Source organism: Chiloscyllium plagiosum, chromosome 23 (genome assembly GCF_004010195.1).
Source record: "Chiloscyllium plagiosum isolate BGI_BamShark_2017 chromosome 23, ASM401019v2, whole genome shotgun sequence".
Taxonomy (NCBI): Eukaryota; Metazoa; Chordata; class Chondrichthyes; order Orectolobiformes; family Hemiscylliidae; genus Chiloscyllium; species Chiloscyllium plagiosum.
The window spans coordinates 40,704,950-40,720,954 of NC_057732.1; the positions used below are offsets into that span (position 1 = coordinate 40,704,950).

The window sequence follows — 16,005 nt, forward strand, 5'->3', positions numbered from 1 at the left end:
TTAAAGTCCTCACTGTTTAGGCTGATATCAGGAAGCTCTTCCACAAGTAATGAAAAGTAATGAAAATGCAACTCTCTCCACACAATAAATAGTTAAGTCTGGGGTCAATTTAAATTTTAAAAACTGAGGTAGAGTTTGTTTTTAGGCAAGAGTATTAAGTGTTGTGGAATCATGGTGGGTACAAGGGGCTAAGCTACAGATCAGTATATACGAATGTCTGAATGATTGACTGCTGTTCCTGTGTTACAATTTTTATGAATTGCTAGCAGGTTTCATGGGGTTATTAAATGCCTATTATTATTTGCATTAATAGTGATATCACATTAGCAGTGTGATATCAACTATCATGACCTATTTACTGTAAGTAATAAACTGTATTATCAATGGAAAATTAACTCAACAATCATATAACTGGAAGGGATTTACTAACTCCAAGCTAAGGGTTTAGATATCACTCAAAACAACTCAAGCTTCACTATACAGATTATGTCATCATTTCAAACATATTTGTGGAGTTGAGACTAGACATCAGTACACACCTTCTGTCCTGCAGGACCTCTGGCCCCAAATAACCCCATTGATCCTTTGGAACCTGATTCTCCTTTGTGACCCTTGAAAGAAGACAAAAATGATTGTAGATTGTTAGATAATCATGGACCAATTTTGAAGAGAATCAAATTCAACCAGAGAACATAGACGGAGAAAAAGCTTGTCAGCTAATCAAGCCCACATTTTCTAAATATCATGGAAAATCAACCTATTCAGACACTATCTTACTCATCCAACTACTCATCTCAAACATCTATATAAATACAGAAAAAGAAGATAACCTTCAAAGTAATTAAGCAAAGCTTCAGAGTATTCATCTATTCCCTTCCAATCTAGAACAATAAGGTAAGTTTCCTGATCCCACTCTCAAGAGCAGGAAATGCATTTGACAAGAATGCAAGCCAGATTTCAGGTATATTGCAGTCCTTTCTCTAATCTATCCCCCAAACAACTGAATCTCTACACTGACTGGGGAGAATGTAGGATTAGTGAATTTACCTCAATATATTCAAAGTAACATTTGATCAATCCAATCTATGCCTGTCCCATTATCATTAAAGCTGAAACTTTATTGCTGGAACAGCACAGCAGGTCAGGCAGCATCTAGGGAACAGAAGATTCGACGTTTCGGGCACATGCCCTTCTTCAGGAATGGCCCATTCCTGAAGAAGGGCATGTGCCCGAAACGTCGAATCTTCTGTTCCCTAGATGCTGCCTGACCTGCTGTGCTGTTCCAGCAATAAAGTTTCAGCTTTGATCTCCAGCGTCTGCAGACCTCACTTTCTCCATTATCATTAAACTCTGAAACATTTGCACTTATTGAGAATTTGCTCCATTTATTCTCACTCTTCTGAAGGAACAATCTAACATCCAATATATGTGAGGTTTTGTGCTTTTTGATTTTCTGTAAAATTGCTGAACAATTACAGGCTAATAGAATGACTCTAGGTTGCTATAAAATATTATACATTGTGTCAAAAACAAAATATAGCTTAATACTTATAGGAAGTAGCAGGTATAAGAAGCAAGAAGCAGCCATTTAGTCTGATAAACTCAACTCCTTATTGATTGACTTCAACTGGGTAACAGTGATGATAAGGAATGGAATCTTCACCTTAAGTCCTGGAGGTCCATCTTCACCTTTCTCTCCTTTATCACCATCAAACCCTGGTGGACCTCTATCACCCTAAGGACAGAAAGCTACATGATTAAAGAAAGACTTCCATAGTTCCCATTATGCTCAATCATTCTGCAGGCCATGTACAAAGCAAAATGTACTATGCTTCACTAAATTTCATACCTTATTATAAAGATCTAAGAAAATTACTTAAGCAAAATATCGTGCCTTTATTCAGGGCTGTATCCTACACTACATACATTCATGACTGGTTCACTTTCTTGGTATGACATTCCTCAGTTCCAGCAGAGAAAGAGCCAACATATTTATGTCACTTTTGGTTATTTCTGTAGATGCTGCACTGGTGTGTCAACATAATGTTATGAGTTTGTAGTCAAGTCTCTGAAGTGAGGTCTGAAACCACAAAATTCTGTCTTAGTGATACCACTAAGACAATGCTGGCACCTTATAACTTAAGATAAAAGCTTGCTTCCATTTTAAATCTCACCTTTCTTTATGATAGTAGTGATAGATTTCTACCTGCTGAACACCAATACTGCATTTCTCAGAATTGAAATCTAGCAATATAGGCCATATGAAGATGGGAATCTCAGAATCACAGAATATTAGAGACATTTGGCCCATCCTGCCTGTGCTGGCTCTTTAAATAATCCATTTAATTAGTCCTATTCTGCTGCCTTTTCCCCATTACTTTGTAATTTAGTTTTATTCAAATTTTGATTCAGTTGATGAATATTTAAAGTAATTGGCAAAGCCTAGTAATCAACATCCCAGACATAAATTGATAAGGCATTATTACACAGAGAAAATGACCATGCTTCCTTACTGGTTCCCCCTTGTCGCCCTTGTATCCTTGGGGTCCAGAAATGACTTGTGGGTCACCCTAAAGGAAATAAATAGGAATCGTAGTGTAGAAAGTGCCCAACATGTGAAATATATTGAACAGATTAGCTAAAGCACTTTAAAAGGCAATTGGATTACTATTTGACGTGGACTACTAAAGGATAATAGGATCAAAATTGGTTTGGGGTGACTCATGTTGAGTAAAACATTGGCAAAGGCTTCTTAGGCCACTTGCCTATTTCTTCACTGTTATTGTATTATAAAACTAAATTTAGAAACAGAAATAGTTACCTTATCACCTTTAATTCCTGGTAACCCATTATCTCCCTGAAATGCAAGCAAAAACACATCAGCATAGTCAGTTTTCACTTTCAGTAATTATCTGGTTGCTCTGAGCTAGAGAATATGGAAGTTATTTATGTCATAGTTCATGTGGAAAAAGAATAATCATTCATAAAAAGAGAGGCATTGGTTCAAATCCCATCAGTTGCGGAGGTGCTTCATAATATATTTGTACACGTTGATTAAACACATCTAAAAGAAGCTGGAGAAAACCAAGGAGAAATTGCTTCAACCTGCAATGCACCACCTAAAGAGTGGTGGAAGCAATGTTAATGTTACTTCCAAAGGAGAATTAGATAAATATATGAAAATGAAACATTTTCAAGAAAATTGGGAAAACTCATAGAACATGGAACGAATTACATTGCTTATTTGAAAGAATTGGCATTGACATGACAGGCCAAGTGGTCTTCTACTATTTTATATGATTCTATTAATTAAACACCATCCATTATTTCACCAGTCCACTGAACTTTGTACCTTTTCTCCTTTCAGACCGGGTAATCCTTTCAGACCCTGTCAAGAGAATGAAGAAAGCATTTTTAAAAAATTAATTGGTCTCTATTACTGATGAAATGAAAGAGTGATGGGAGCTTCCATCTGACTAATAAGCAGACAAATAAAATTCAGTAAGGTACTCTCAGAAACTATACACAGAGCTTCTGTGACAAATAAATAATATTCAACACTTAAATAAACACGAACCTTCCAAAGATTTAACATAGTAATTTTGTTGGGTTTTTAAATCATACTGAAACATTTTTCCCACCTTAGCTTACTTCCATCTCCTCTGAAGGTTTTGATTCATACTGAGCAAAGTTTCATAGCCAAGAGACAACAGGAAAGAGAGACAGTAGCAAATGCAGTTTATAACTTTAATATGTTATTTCTTTCACTACAGGCGGCATGGTGGCCCAGTGGTTAGCACTGCTGTCTCACAGTGCCAGAGACCCGGGTTTTATTCCAGCCTCAGGCGACTGTCTTTGTGGAGTTTGCACATTCTCCCTGTGTCTACGTGGGTTTCCTCCGGGTGCTCCAGTTTCCTTTCACAATCTAAAGATGTGCAGGTCAGGTGAATTGACCATGTTAGATTGCCCATAGTGTTAGGTACATTAGTCAGGCATAAATGTAGCGGAATGGACCTAGGTGGCTTACTCTCTGGAGGATTGGTGTGGTCTTGATGGGCTGAAGGGCCTGTTTCTATACTGTAGGGAACCTAATCTAATCTAATCTAGTGATCTATAGAGACCAATATTGAATATCTCAAGTCGCTGTTATTAATAATCAAGAAATGTATGTGGAGCAAAGATTTACTTACCAGGTAGCGTCATATTGGTGGAACTCAATAGTTGCACGTAGCCAGCAAACCAAAGTACCTCCCAGCCTGAAGGAACTTATGGGAAATGAAGACGTGCAGGGTCTCATCTAGGATGGAAGTTTTTTACACTAACAATATACTACTGAACTTCACATGTGTTAATTATGTGCTGGGGCTTGGAGGGTGGTGAAGCACAGGTTCTTAAGAAGCTGAAGGGACAGAAATCGATTAAACCCCTCTACCTCATACTCTTAGAATTAACAAATTAAATTCAAGGCAGTTCAACAAATAAAGGAGGAAATACCAGAAGTATTCAAAGTTATTTTGACAAATTCATTTGAACTAAGAGATTTAAAATGGGCATATATGTGTCTCGCTTATTCAGCAAGGGAAATAAAGTCATACCTTCTAGCTACAGTTATATTAATGTGATCATTTATCAGAAACTCATGGGACCCAGAGTGAGGACAAACCAGTAGAACACTAGATAAATAAGTCCTGAGAAAAGACTACTAAGACAGATTTAGAATGGATGAATTTTGCCTTAACAGCTAACTTTATGTGAAAAGGTAACACCATGAAGCAAGTAGGTGAAAAATATAGCAGTAGCTCAAACCCACAAGCTTTCAAACATTCTTGATATGAAGGATATGCCAGGCAATTGGAATGTGGCTCTGTAACACTCCTATCTCTGCGTCAATATTCTTACGAAATTCCTTACCTACTGCCATAATACATGCTACAGTGGAATGATATCTGTCGAGCTGCCGGTATTGGACTGGGTTAGACAAAGTCAAAAATCACACAACACCAGGTTATAGTCCAACAGTTTTATTTGTATTCACAAGCTTTTGGAGTGATACTCCTTCATCAGGTGCAGTGAGAGAGGGAACATCAACACAGAGTTTATAGGCAGAGAGATCAAAGGATCATACAATTGGCGTAAATGAAATCAACAAACCCAAAATGGCTGATGGAGAACTCTGTCAGAAAGGGGATGCAAGTTTCAATTGATTAAGATGTAAATTCAGAATCTGTTTCAAGTCACTGCCTTGAGATTATTAAAAGTTTTATCAGAATCTGCCTAACTTTCCAAACTTCAATCAGGCAGAGATGCAAAAGGTGACATCTCAGGTCAGACACTGAATTGTAAGTGTGAAGCCTTGTTCAGAATCAATCTCAGAATTTTAAATCAGACTGGTCTTATTCTGAAAGCAGGAACATATAAACTGCCACACTGACTGACTGTGACTACAAATTGTGTGTTTTTTGAACAAATTGAATGTATCTGCAAATAAACAAACATCTTGGATGAAATGATTTACCGCACAGATTTATATCTGTGTGTGTGTGTGTGTGTGTGTGTGTTTGAGAGAGTGTGTTTGAGTTTGAGAGATTTTAAGTATGTGAGAGAGCATGTGACAGCATCACCTTGTTATGACCTCTCTACCCTTATTAGTTTGTACAGTTTTGGATTGCTTATTACACTCTCTCTCACTCTCACACACATACGCACACACTCTTTTCTCATACAAACACACCCACACACTCACACAGACCTTCTCACACACACACCTGCACACATACTCTCTAACACTCACACACACTGTCTCTCTCAAGCACAGGCGTGCGCACGCACACACACACACACACACACACACTTATATAAATCTATGGGGTGAATAATTTCATCCAAGATGTTTGTTTATTTGCAGATACATTCTATTTTGTTCAAAAAACACACGATTTGTGTCTTTTGTCAGTCAGTCAGTGTGGCATTTTATAAGTTCCTGCTTTCAGAATAAGTCCAGTCTCATTTAAAACTCAGGGGACAGATTCTGAACAAAGCCTCACACCTACAATTCAGTCTGACCTGAGATATCACCGTTTGTATCTCTGCCTGATTGAAGTTTGGAATGTTAGGCAGACTCTGATAAAACCTTTAATAATCTTGGGGCAGTGACTTGAAACAGATTCTGAATTTTCATCTTAATCAATGGAAACTTGTATCTCCTTTCTAACAGAGTTCTTCATCAGCCACTTTAGGTTTATTCACTTCGCTTACACCAATTATATGATCCTTGATCTCTCTGCCTAAAAACTTGTCAGTGTTCCCTTTCTCACTGCACCTGATGAAGAAGTGTTGCTCTGAAAGCTTGTGATTTTAAATAAATCTGTGGGACTATAACCTGGTGTCGTGTGATATTTCACTTTAGATAAACCTGAAGGAGTCAGTGCATTGTGACTGGAGGGTGTTGATTATTACAGCAGGGAGAATTGTTGAAATGAAAAGAACAACACAAATATAAGTTAGCATGTAACTTCTGAAAGAATGTTGTTTTGAGACAGTTCTACCCATGTTGATTGGTCAGCCACATTTCAGCAACTTACCGTGAGACCCGGGCCTCCAATTGATCCAGGAGCACCATTAACTCCCTAGAAAAGTTTTTTAAAAGAATAACCATTAGATTTTTATCTATAGTGTAATTGATAGTGTGAATGTTTATACATATTCCTTCTGTTCATGCAGCATCCCAGATGTGTAATATTTCTTGACAATAAGTTTCTGACATTCCAATTCGGACAGACTGTTGAAGAGAGAGTTTGATGAGCCAAGGTGACTGCTGAAGTTGATAACATTTTTGTCCTTTCTTTTTACTCAATCTCAGACTAGAAATATTGCATTATTAAAACAGGTTCAAACAAGAAAATGAATTATAAAAGTGAATAGTGACTACTACTTTCATCAAGAGCAGATGGTTTCTGCCCTTAATAATGTCCTTCAAAGCAGCTGACAATGTTATCTCATTTTGGCAGTAACTTAAGCTTGACTTATAATAAATGAAATAAAAACAAAGTGCTGGAAAAACCCAGCATATTTAGTTAGAGAGAAGCAGAGTTAACATTTTGAGTCTGATATAATTCCCCTTCAGATCAATTTAATTTGGCTAAGTTGCTTTGTACAATGAAAATCCAGATCATAACAACATTCTCATTTGAGAAAGAGGTGGATGGAGAGAAAAAAAGGAATGAAGGTAAAAACTAAGCAAAAGGGCAAAATAACGTGTTTTTGAGAAATGAGCCAAAAAGCAGGAGACACTTCTGCTCGGAAGGTGGGGATTTCACATTTTCTCACATGATTCTATCTTCCTCAGCTCATTGCATTCGCACTCACAGGTAACATGGCAAATTTTATGAGCAAGTGGACAGGAGGTTCTGCACCCTGCAGGATCTTCCAGGTGCCATATTTAAAGGTCACGTGGACAGCACTTCACTCTTTCCAACCCAGCTGCATTACTCAATCTTGATCTAGCTACATCTACAAACACCCACCACCCTTCGAAATGTCAGAGATCTGACAAAAAGCAGCACTTTAGTCACACCTCCCTAGAGTTATCTTGAAATACCCAGGAAAAGGGAAACTCTTTCCCCAGAGATGACAACAGGAGGCTGTTCTGGCTGACAAGGGCAGCTTGGACAGAGATAGCCACTGGGTGCTTCAAGAGTACCTGGCTCCTGTACTACAAGAGGATGAATAATCTGCTGTCCCCTGTCAGGGTATATACTATCTATTTATTTGATGCTTTATGCCCTATGAGTGTGAATTAATATTGTAAGGTTACCACTACAGAGGACTGTCAGATACAAGATTGGATGCCTGGTACCTCCATCACATGCCTCATGTGTGATCAATGTTTGTTACTTCATTGCAGCTACCACAGTGGTACTGCCTCTTACACATCTGCCAGGATTCACTTTAAAACAGAAAAGGAGCTACAACACTGAGACACCATCAGTTCATTAACCTTTCTTCACAATTAGCAGACCAGTCACATCTAATAGCTTTTCCCCAGAGGCTTGCAAGTGACAAGGACACAATCACAAAATGTGGTTTTGGAATGAACACCTCCTGGATATATCAAGCATGCTTTCATACAATGATTTATTGCTTTTTATAAACTATAATTCTTTGATGACATTTAATCACCTTTCATCCAGAACTCTTTAACAAAAATACAGGTGAATGCTCATGTACCCATGTTAATGTCTCTTGATGCTTTTCATCTTCCACCAGAGAAGAACCTGCATAATAAGGGTGAATATGGGATTGATACTTGACATAAGGCTCCTGTCCCCATTTGAAGAGCAGGTTGCTGAGCTAGCAGCTGAACAAGGAGAATGCCTGTGTTAAAGGATGAATTGATATCATCTGGTGAAAAAGCCTCTAATTTTGCTAGTCTTATTTATATGTCAAGCATTAATGTCGAAATTAAAGCTCATAATGCAAACATATCTTTGTGTTTTTGCCTGAAATCTCTGAACAAAAAGAAGATCCATTGTTCATGACCCATCTCTACCAACCCCACAACCAATCCTTGTGGGAAGAAAAATTATGAACCTCAGAGGATGGACTGTCAAGTCCTTCCTTCCCACCTTCCACCAGCACAAACACACTCACCTCAATGGGTAATCCGACAAGATTTTGCTCAGGATCACAATCTGGTGGGTGCAACACTAATATGGGCCATAGCTAAAGGAGGAACAAAATGGCCCATATCAGATGGACTCTCAGGGGAATGTAGCATGAACAACCAAGATTCTGGTACCGAGAATGGCTCTAATGTAGTGAGGAATACGTCAGGTTCCAAGCAATCGATTGTGATAGGGAACTTTCTAGTGAGAAGCATAGACAGACATTTCTGCAGCTCGCAGCGAAAAATCAGAATGGTGTGTTGCCTCCCTGGATATCTCAGAGAAGGTGCAGAATGTTCTCAATGGGGAAAGGGACCAGCAGGATGTTGTTGAACACATTGGAACTAACGACACAGGAAGGGAAAAGGATGAGATTCTGAAGGGAGAATATAGAAAGTTAGGCAGTAATTTAAAAAGGACCTTCAAAAAGGTCTGGGCAGGCCTGAAGATAGTTAGAGTTAGAGTTAAAGCAAGAGTTAGAGGAAGAACAAGAGAGGGAGAACCAAACCAAAGAATCTCATTATCTTACCCTACGACCAGGAATGCCTAGGCTCCCTCTTGGTCCTCGGGCCCCCAGTCCAATGTCACCCTGTTATAAGCAATCATAAAACAACACCCCTGTGACAACTTTAATTACAAAATAACAAAGTATAACTAACAATGTTTTGATTAATCAAGTGTAAAATATGACAATGTTAAAAATTCTTCACTCTGAATTTGATAGCACATGAAAGTAAGTGGTCTGTCTAGCTTGAACTTCAGGCCTAGAACTGAATAATACAACCGGTTACATACTCACATCTATTTGAGTAACCATAATATTTTACGTGTCTTGTTTAGTCAGTTCTGCATATTGCCTTTTATCAATATAGGAGAAAGTGATGACTGCAGATGCTGGAGATCAGGAGTGAAGAAGGGCTTATGCCCAAAACGTCGATTCTCCTGCTCCTTGGATGCTGCCTGACCTGCTGCGCTTTTCCAGCAACACATTTTTCAGCTTTTATCAATATATCAATATTATGTCTTAAAAGCACCGAATTGGCTCAACTTTCATGTGCATAAAACAAGAATAAACTGCAACTCAATGAGGAAGCAGTGATCAGCAATGAAAATCATGAAATAATGGATCAAATACAGACAGCCGAGCAAGCAACAGCGATGACTACAAAGCAAGACATAAAGTGATCCAATCAAATAGATCAAAATGATTTTGGAATTTTGCCCTGCGTGCTATCTTAGATTTTCACTAAGCTGAGCACTTATCAGAGAAATAAGGGGATTGAAAAATACTTGTTCCTTCTTTTTTCAATCTTTTAACTCTTTTTGGCTCTTAATCTGCCTGAAAGCAGAATAAGAAAGACCACTCTCCTATTTCCAGCCAAGACTGGAAACAGAAGTCCAGGTTCTATTAAAGTCCCAATCAAAATGTTGTCTCCTAAAATTCATGTCTGGTATCAACTTTCCTTCCAGGTTGGATTCATAGTTTTAAAACCTACCTCATTGAAAACAAGTATGTTCCTGGGACGTGTGCTTTCCTGGCATCTCCAGCATTTTATTTCCCATTCCAAGTTTTTCTTATTTTTTAATTTTCTTTTTGAATCACTATAGTCTGTGTAATCTAAGTGTTTCTAGTCGTTTGACACAACGGAATGGCTTATTAGGCCCTTCAGAGGACAGTTAAGAGGTGACACTTTGTCTGTGAGAATGCATGTAGTAAAATTCAAAGCAGACTGGTTAGGAATGGTGGTTTTCCTCATTAGGGACTTGGTAAACTAGTTTTTAAATAGCATTCCAGCTGCTAAATGGGGACTTTCACTGACAACAACTTTTAAGTCCTGAATTCCATTTTTTAAAATGCAAGAATAGGGGTTGAACCCAGAATTATCAATACATGCCTCTGGTTCACTCATTCATTGACATTACCGGGCGTTATCATAATCCATACTGGAGCTTGGAAGCTGTTAATGAATGGAAAATAGAAAGAAAATGGTTGAAATTAACTTACCTTCGAACCTTTATTGCCAGCTTTCCCTGGAAGACCCTGAAAGTTAGAAAGGAAGACAAAATGTTTTCAGTATGGGAAATAGATACTGCAGGCACAAATGCTCATTTGGTTAACTGATGTAGCATCATAAAGATCTACCCAGGTTTCCTGAGGATATACTGAGTTGCTGGCTACTACAAGTGGCCCACCACAATGTGCTCTGAGATATAGCCCATGTTATTGTGTCTGCTGTGCACAATGGAACATATCAATATGGAGCTATTATGACACCGCACAGATCAACTGGGGGACGTGATTTCTGCTCAGCATAGGTCCAGGCAGCACTTGATTATCAATTTATTTTTTAAAAAATGCAGAAGGAAACTGAACCCTGCTGTCATGTTATTTAAAGAGTAACATACTGCTGGACTGTTAGATTTTTGGACCATTTCCATTGTAAAGTACCTGAAAGTTTTGGTAAGTTCCTGCATTTGCCAGAGAGAGTTTCTGCATCTTTGTGATGAATGGAGATGAGTAGGTGACTTGCGACACAAAAGAAGGGAGAAGAATGGAGACAGCAGTGCCAGTGCCTGTAGTTCTGCAGGATGACAGAGAAATGGAGCAGAGGTGTGGAGATGGCAAACACTGTACTATCTCCTTTGTCAAGTTGGAGCCACTCCTTGTCAGTGATAGAAGGCTGTCTGGCAGGGCAAGCAACGCACTCAGTGTAATGATGTGCAACCCCATTAAGATCTCCTTCCGTTTAGCTGGTAAATGAGCCACCTTTCTGCACATCCTGGTTAAAGCCCACACATGTTGGTTTAATGTGCCCATGATAGAAGCTTTCAAGTTAAGTTTAGTGCCATGTCTAAGTTGGTGGCTATGAGTGTCAGACTAAGTAATGAACCCTCATCAGTTGTATTATACTTTTCCTCTCTTGGGGGTTGACAATTGACAGCTGTTGAACATCTAAAAGCAGGAACTCAGAGGGAAGGTTGACTTGACAGAAAGTGTCCAGGTGGAAAGTAGAAGTTACATGGTCACACATACCTAACACTATATAAAACAACAAAAAAAAGTCATCTAAATTTGTGTGTGTAGGGGGTTGAGAAGGGGCATGAAGCAGGAGCACGCAATCACCCTCAATTCCCTTAGAATGTCTAATGCTGCAGCCCTTTGAGAAGCTAGCACCATGATATAGAGAATTATGTCTTCAGTATGGCTCAGGAGATTTACGTGTCCCTGTTCTCTGCTGGCCCTGGTCTACTCTTTTCAATTGTGTGACAAAATGTCAGTGATTGTGTACAGTTACACTGTGATGTGCCTTCCATAGTTGAATAGCTGGAGATTTATGGAGGCAGTGAGAATGACAGCACTGATAACTGCATGAGGGTGAAACAGATTATCTGAATGTTAGGAATGAATCCTGAGTGCCTGAATATGCTGCTGGGCATTACATTACAGTGTGGAAACAGGCCCTTCGGCCCAACAAGTTCACACCGACCCGCCGAAGCGCAACCCACCCATACCCCTACATTTACCCCTTACCTAACACTACGGGCAATTTAGCATGGCCAATTCACCTGACCTGCACATCTTTGGACTGTGGGAGGAAACCGGAGCACCTGGAGGAAACCCACGCAGACACAGGGAGAACGTGCAAACTCCACACAGTCAGTCGCTTGAGGCGGGAATTGAACCCGAGTCTCCAGCGCTGTGAGGCACCAGTGCTAACCACTGTGTCACCGTGCCACCCTGCATTTTGTTACAGTCCCTCCCTGTATCCCCAGTTTATTGTCACCTGCATTCTTTGTTACTGATTCCGTTCTTTTTGGATCTACACTAAGATATTTCTACAGACTAAAGAAATTAATAGGGAGGACACAGTTTGTCACAAACATAATGATATGTTCACTGCTGCTTCTGTGTTAGAGGTATTTGATCAGTTGTGGGTTTATTTACGACAACCTTTGATATTTTACAAAAGTCATCTTTCTTTGCATATAAGCCTATTGCCAATTTCTTCTACTGTGATTCTTCCACCTCACTTATTTATGAGTACAGTAATATTATTGTTTAATTGTCTTATTTATGTGAGCAATCCAATTGTTAACTGAGATCAGGTACATGAGGATAGATCCAAGATTAGTCTTGAATATTGTTGCTCTGCCTGGTTCAATACAACACAATACTATTAATTCATCCCAGCAATTATCTTTCCATCAACCTAGATAATTCCTGGCTAGAAATGAACTTGCCCTGATTTTCAAGCACAAGATGTCACAAATTTGTTCCACCTCATCTCAATTATTGTGGTGCTGTCTGTTATGTGGAGAAAGTAAGAACTGGAGATGCTGGAGATCAGAGTTGAGAGTGTGGTGCTGGAAAAGCACAGCAGATCAGGCAGCATCTGAGAGCAGCAGAATTGAAGTTTCATCAGGAAATCTGCTCTCTGTTATGTATTCAGCTCTTGTTCTTATGCTGAAAGTGAATTTGGTGTATAACAGGAGGACAGGGCAGCATTATTTTGTCAGTCATGTAGGACAGACAGCCTGCTCTTTGTAAAGGCAGGCTGAATCTCAAAGGGCAGCTTCACAACAGTTTAGCTGCAATGTAAGTTTTTGGAAACTGAAGACAAGACAAATCGGTGGGATCCATAGTGATGAATACATTATTGGATATATTAGTAGTGTAGATAGACATGAAAAGAGATGCCACAGTCACATGGCAGATGACCAAGAAGGTCAAAAAATTAATCAGTCACAACTCATGGGAGTTTTGATCCAAGAATCTGGCAGCAGTATCCCAAGAGATCTAATGTCCTCTTACCAGTGGTCAGACCAGTGAAAACATCTTTACATAATATTGTCTACCCGGTGTTCCATGAGTTTTTCATCCTGTGAAATGTGCAAACCTAGATTGCTGTTAAGTCTTTCATCTTTTAGAATGGGTTGCAGGTTTCGGTTCATTAATGTGTAAATTCCAGAACTTCTTTTAAGTTGCATTCTTGAGTTAACTCAAGGTTTTATTTTAAAAAAGTAACATCTCACCTCAGATAATGTATTAATTGTATGAGGTTAGAGTCTGTCTATATTCCAATCTCGAGTCGAACTGGTTCTATTTCCAAAGAAGGAATTTATAAAATGTTACATGGATTGACTGCCTGCATTGACTGTCTGCAGGTTGTGTGCTTTTTGAGCAAAAATAGAATGTATCTGCAAATACAATTCTGCAATTCCAAATTCACTCCATTGACTTCTGTGTGTGTGTGTGTTTGCGCATACACACATGCACATGTGAGGGGAAGACAGAGAGAGTGTGATTGTGAGTGCGTATGAGAGAGTGTGTGTTTGCGTATGTGCATGCTTGGTAGAGAGTGTACGTGAGTGTGATGGAGTATAAGCCGATAGAGGGTGTGTGTGGGTGTGAATGTGGGGTTGTATGTGTGTATATCTGAGAGAAAGTGTGTGTATGAGAGAGGTCTGTGTGAGAATGTATCACGTCGTGGGGTCATTAATTGTAATTAGTGTGACATGAACCCAAGGGCCTAGTTGAGGCCATCCCTGATTTGCAGATACATTCTATTTTTGCTCAAAAGCACACAACCTGCAGGCAGTCAATCCACATAACATTTTATAAAATCATACTTCAGAAATAGAACCAGTCTGACTCAAGATTGGGATATAGACAGACTCTAACCTCACACCTTTAATATATTGTCTGAACTGAGATGTCACTTTGTAAAAATAAAACCTTAAGTTATTACAATTCCTACAGTGTGAAAATAGGCCCTTTGGCCCAACAAGTCCACACCAACCCTCTGAAGAGTAACCCATTCCCCCTACCCTACATTTACCCCTGACTAATGCACCTCACCTATACTTCTCTGAACACTGTGGGCAATTTAACATGGCCAATTTCACCTAACCTGCACATCTTTGGATTGTGGGAGGAAACCCATGCAGACACAGGGAGAACATGCAAACTCCACACAGTCACCCGAGGGTGGAATCAAATCTGGGTCCCTGGTGCTGTGAGGCAGCAACGCTAACCATTGAGTCATCGTGCCACCCTTATTGTGAGAATGTGACTTAAAAGAGGTTCTGGAATTTACACATTAATTAACTGAAACCTGCACCCCATTCTAAAAGATGAAAGACTTAACAGCAATCTAGGTTTGTTCAATATATCATTTTAATTGCATGACACTGTGATCTTTTGCTATAAATTCTATGTCTTATGATCCTGCCCCACTAGTTAACTGGTGAAGAAGCAACACTCTGAAAGCTAATATTTCCAACTAAACCTGGTTAGACTATAACCTAGTGTTGTGTGATTTTCCACCTCAGTCCAACACTGGCACCTCCACAGCATGGCTACAAGAATGTTTCAGCGGTTGGAGGGTTTCAGCTATAGTGAGAGGGTGAGTAGGCTGGGGTGTTTTGCCTGGAGTGTCAGAGGCTGAGGGGTGACCTTATAGAGGTTTATAAAATCATGAGGGACATGGATATGGTAAATAGACAAGGTCGTTTCCCTGGGGTGGGTGATCTATGACTCTACCACACTAAGTGTGATTGATTGATTGATTGATTTGTTTATTGTCACGTATACCAAAGTACAGTCAAAAGCTTTGTTTAGGAGCTATAGTCGTCATCTCTGGGTTGTTGTCGGTGCCACGTGACAGTGAGGCAAAGAATAGGGAGAGAGTGCAGTTGAACACGTGGCTGCAAGGCTGGTGTAGGAGGGAGGGCTTCAGATATTTGGACAATTGGACTGCATTCTGGGGAAGGTGGGACCTGTACAAACAGGACGGGTTGCACCTGAACCAGAAGGGCACCAATATCCGGGGAGGTAGGTTTGCTAGCACTCTTCTCGGGGGTTTAAACTAATTTGGCAGGGGGATGGGATCCGGACTTGTAGTCCAGCAAGTAAGCTAGCTGTGTGTCAGGATGCCCAAGACTGTAGGGAAGCTGTGCAGAAGGTAGCACTGACAGGGACTACTTGCGGACACAGAGATGGGCTCAAGTGCGTATACTTCAACGCAAGGAGTATCAGAAATAAGGTCGGTGAACTTAAGGCGTGGATCGGTACCTGGGACTACGATGTTGTGGCCATCACAGAAACGTGGATAGAAGAGGGACAGGAATGGTTGTTGGAGGTTCCTGGTTACAGATGTTTCAGTAAGATTAGGGAGGGTGGGAAAAAAGGAGGGGGGGTGGCATTGCTAATTAGAAAGGGTATAACGGCTGCAGAAAGGAAGTTTGAGGGGGATCTGCCTCTGGAGGTAGTATGGGCTGAAGTCAGAAATAGGAAAGGTGCAGTCACCTTGTTGGGTGTTTACTACAGGCCCCCCAATAG

The 16,005-nt window shown here is 39.8% G+C and overlaps 1 protein-coding gene across 1 annotated transcript in view; it reads right to left on the bottom strand.

Moving 5' to 3' along the window:
- LOC122561473 (collagen alpha-1(VII) chain-like) overlaps positions 1–16,005 on the bottom strand; it is a 133,214-nt gene that overhangs the window by 94,032 nt on the left and 23,177 nt on the right. Inside the window, exons 5-12 of the mRNA XM_043713217.1 lie at positions 10,669–10,704; positions 9,193–9,252; positions 6,582–6,626; positions 3,353–3,388; positions 2,822–2,857; positions 2,514–2,570; positions 1,664–1,735; positions 540–611 (exon numbers count right to left, since the gene is read on the bottom strand). Of these exons, the coding sequence (XP_043569152.1) occupies positions 540–611; positions 1,664–1,735; positions 2,514–2,570; positions 2,822–2,857; positions 3,353–3,388; positions 6,582–6,626; positions 9,193–9,252; positions 10,669–10,704 (414 nt within the window). The remainder of the gene's footprint in view (positions 1–539; positions 612–1,663; positions 1,736–2,513; positions 2,571–2,821; positions 2,858–3,352; positions 3,389–6,581; positions 6,627–9,192; positions 9,253–10,668; positions 10,705–16,005) is intronic.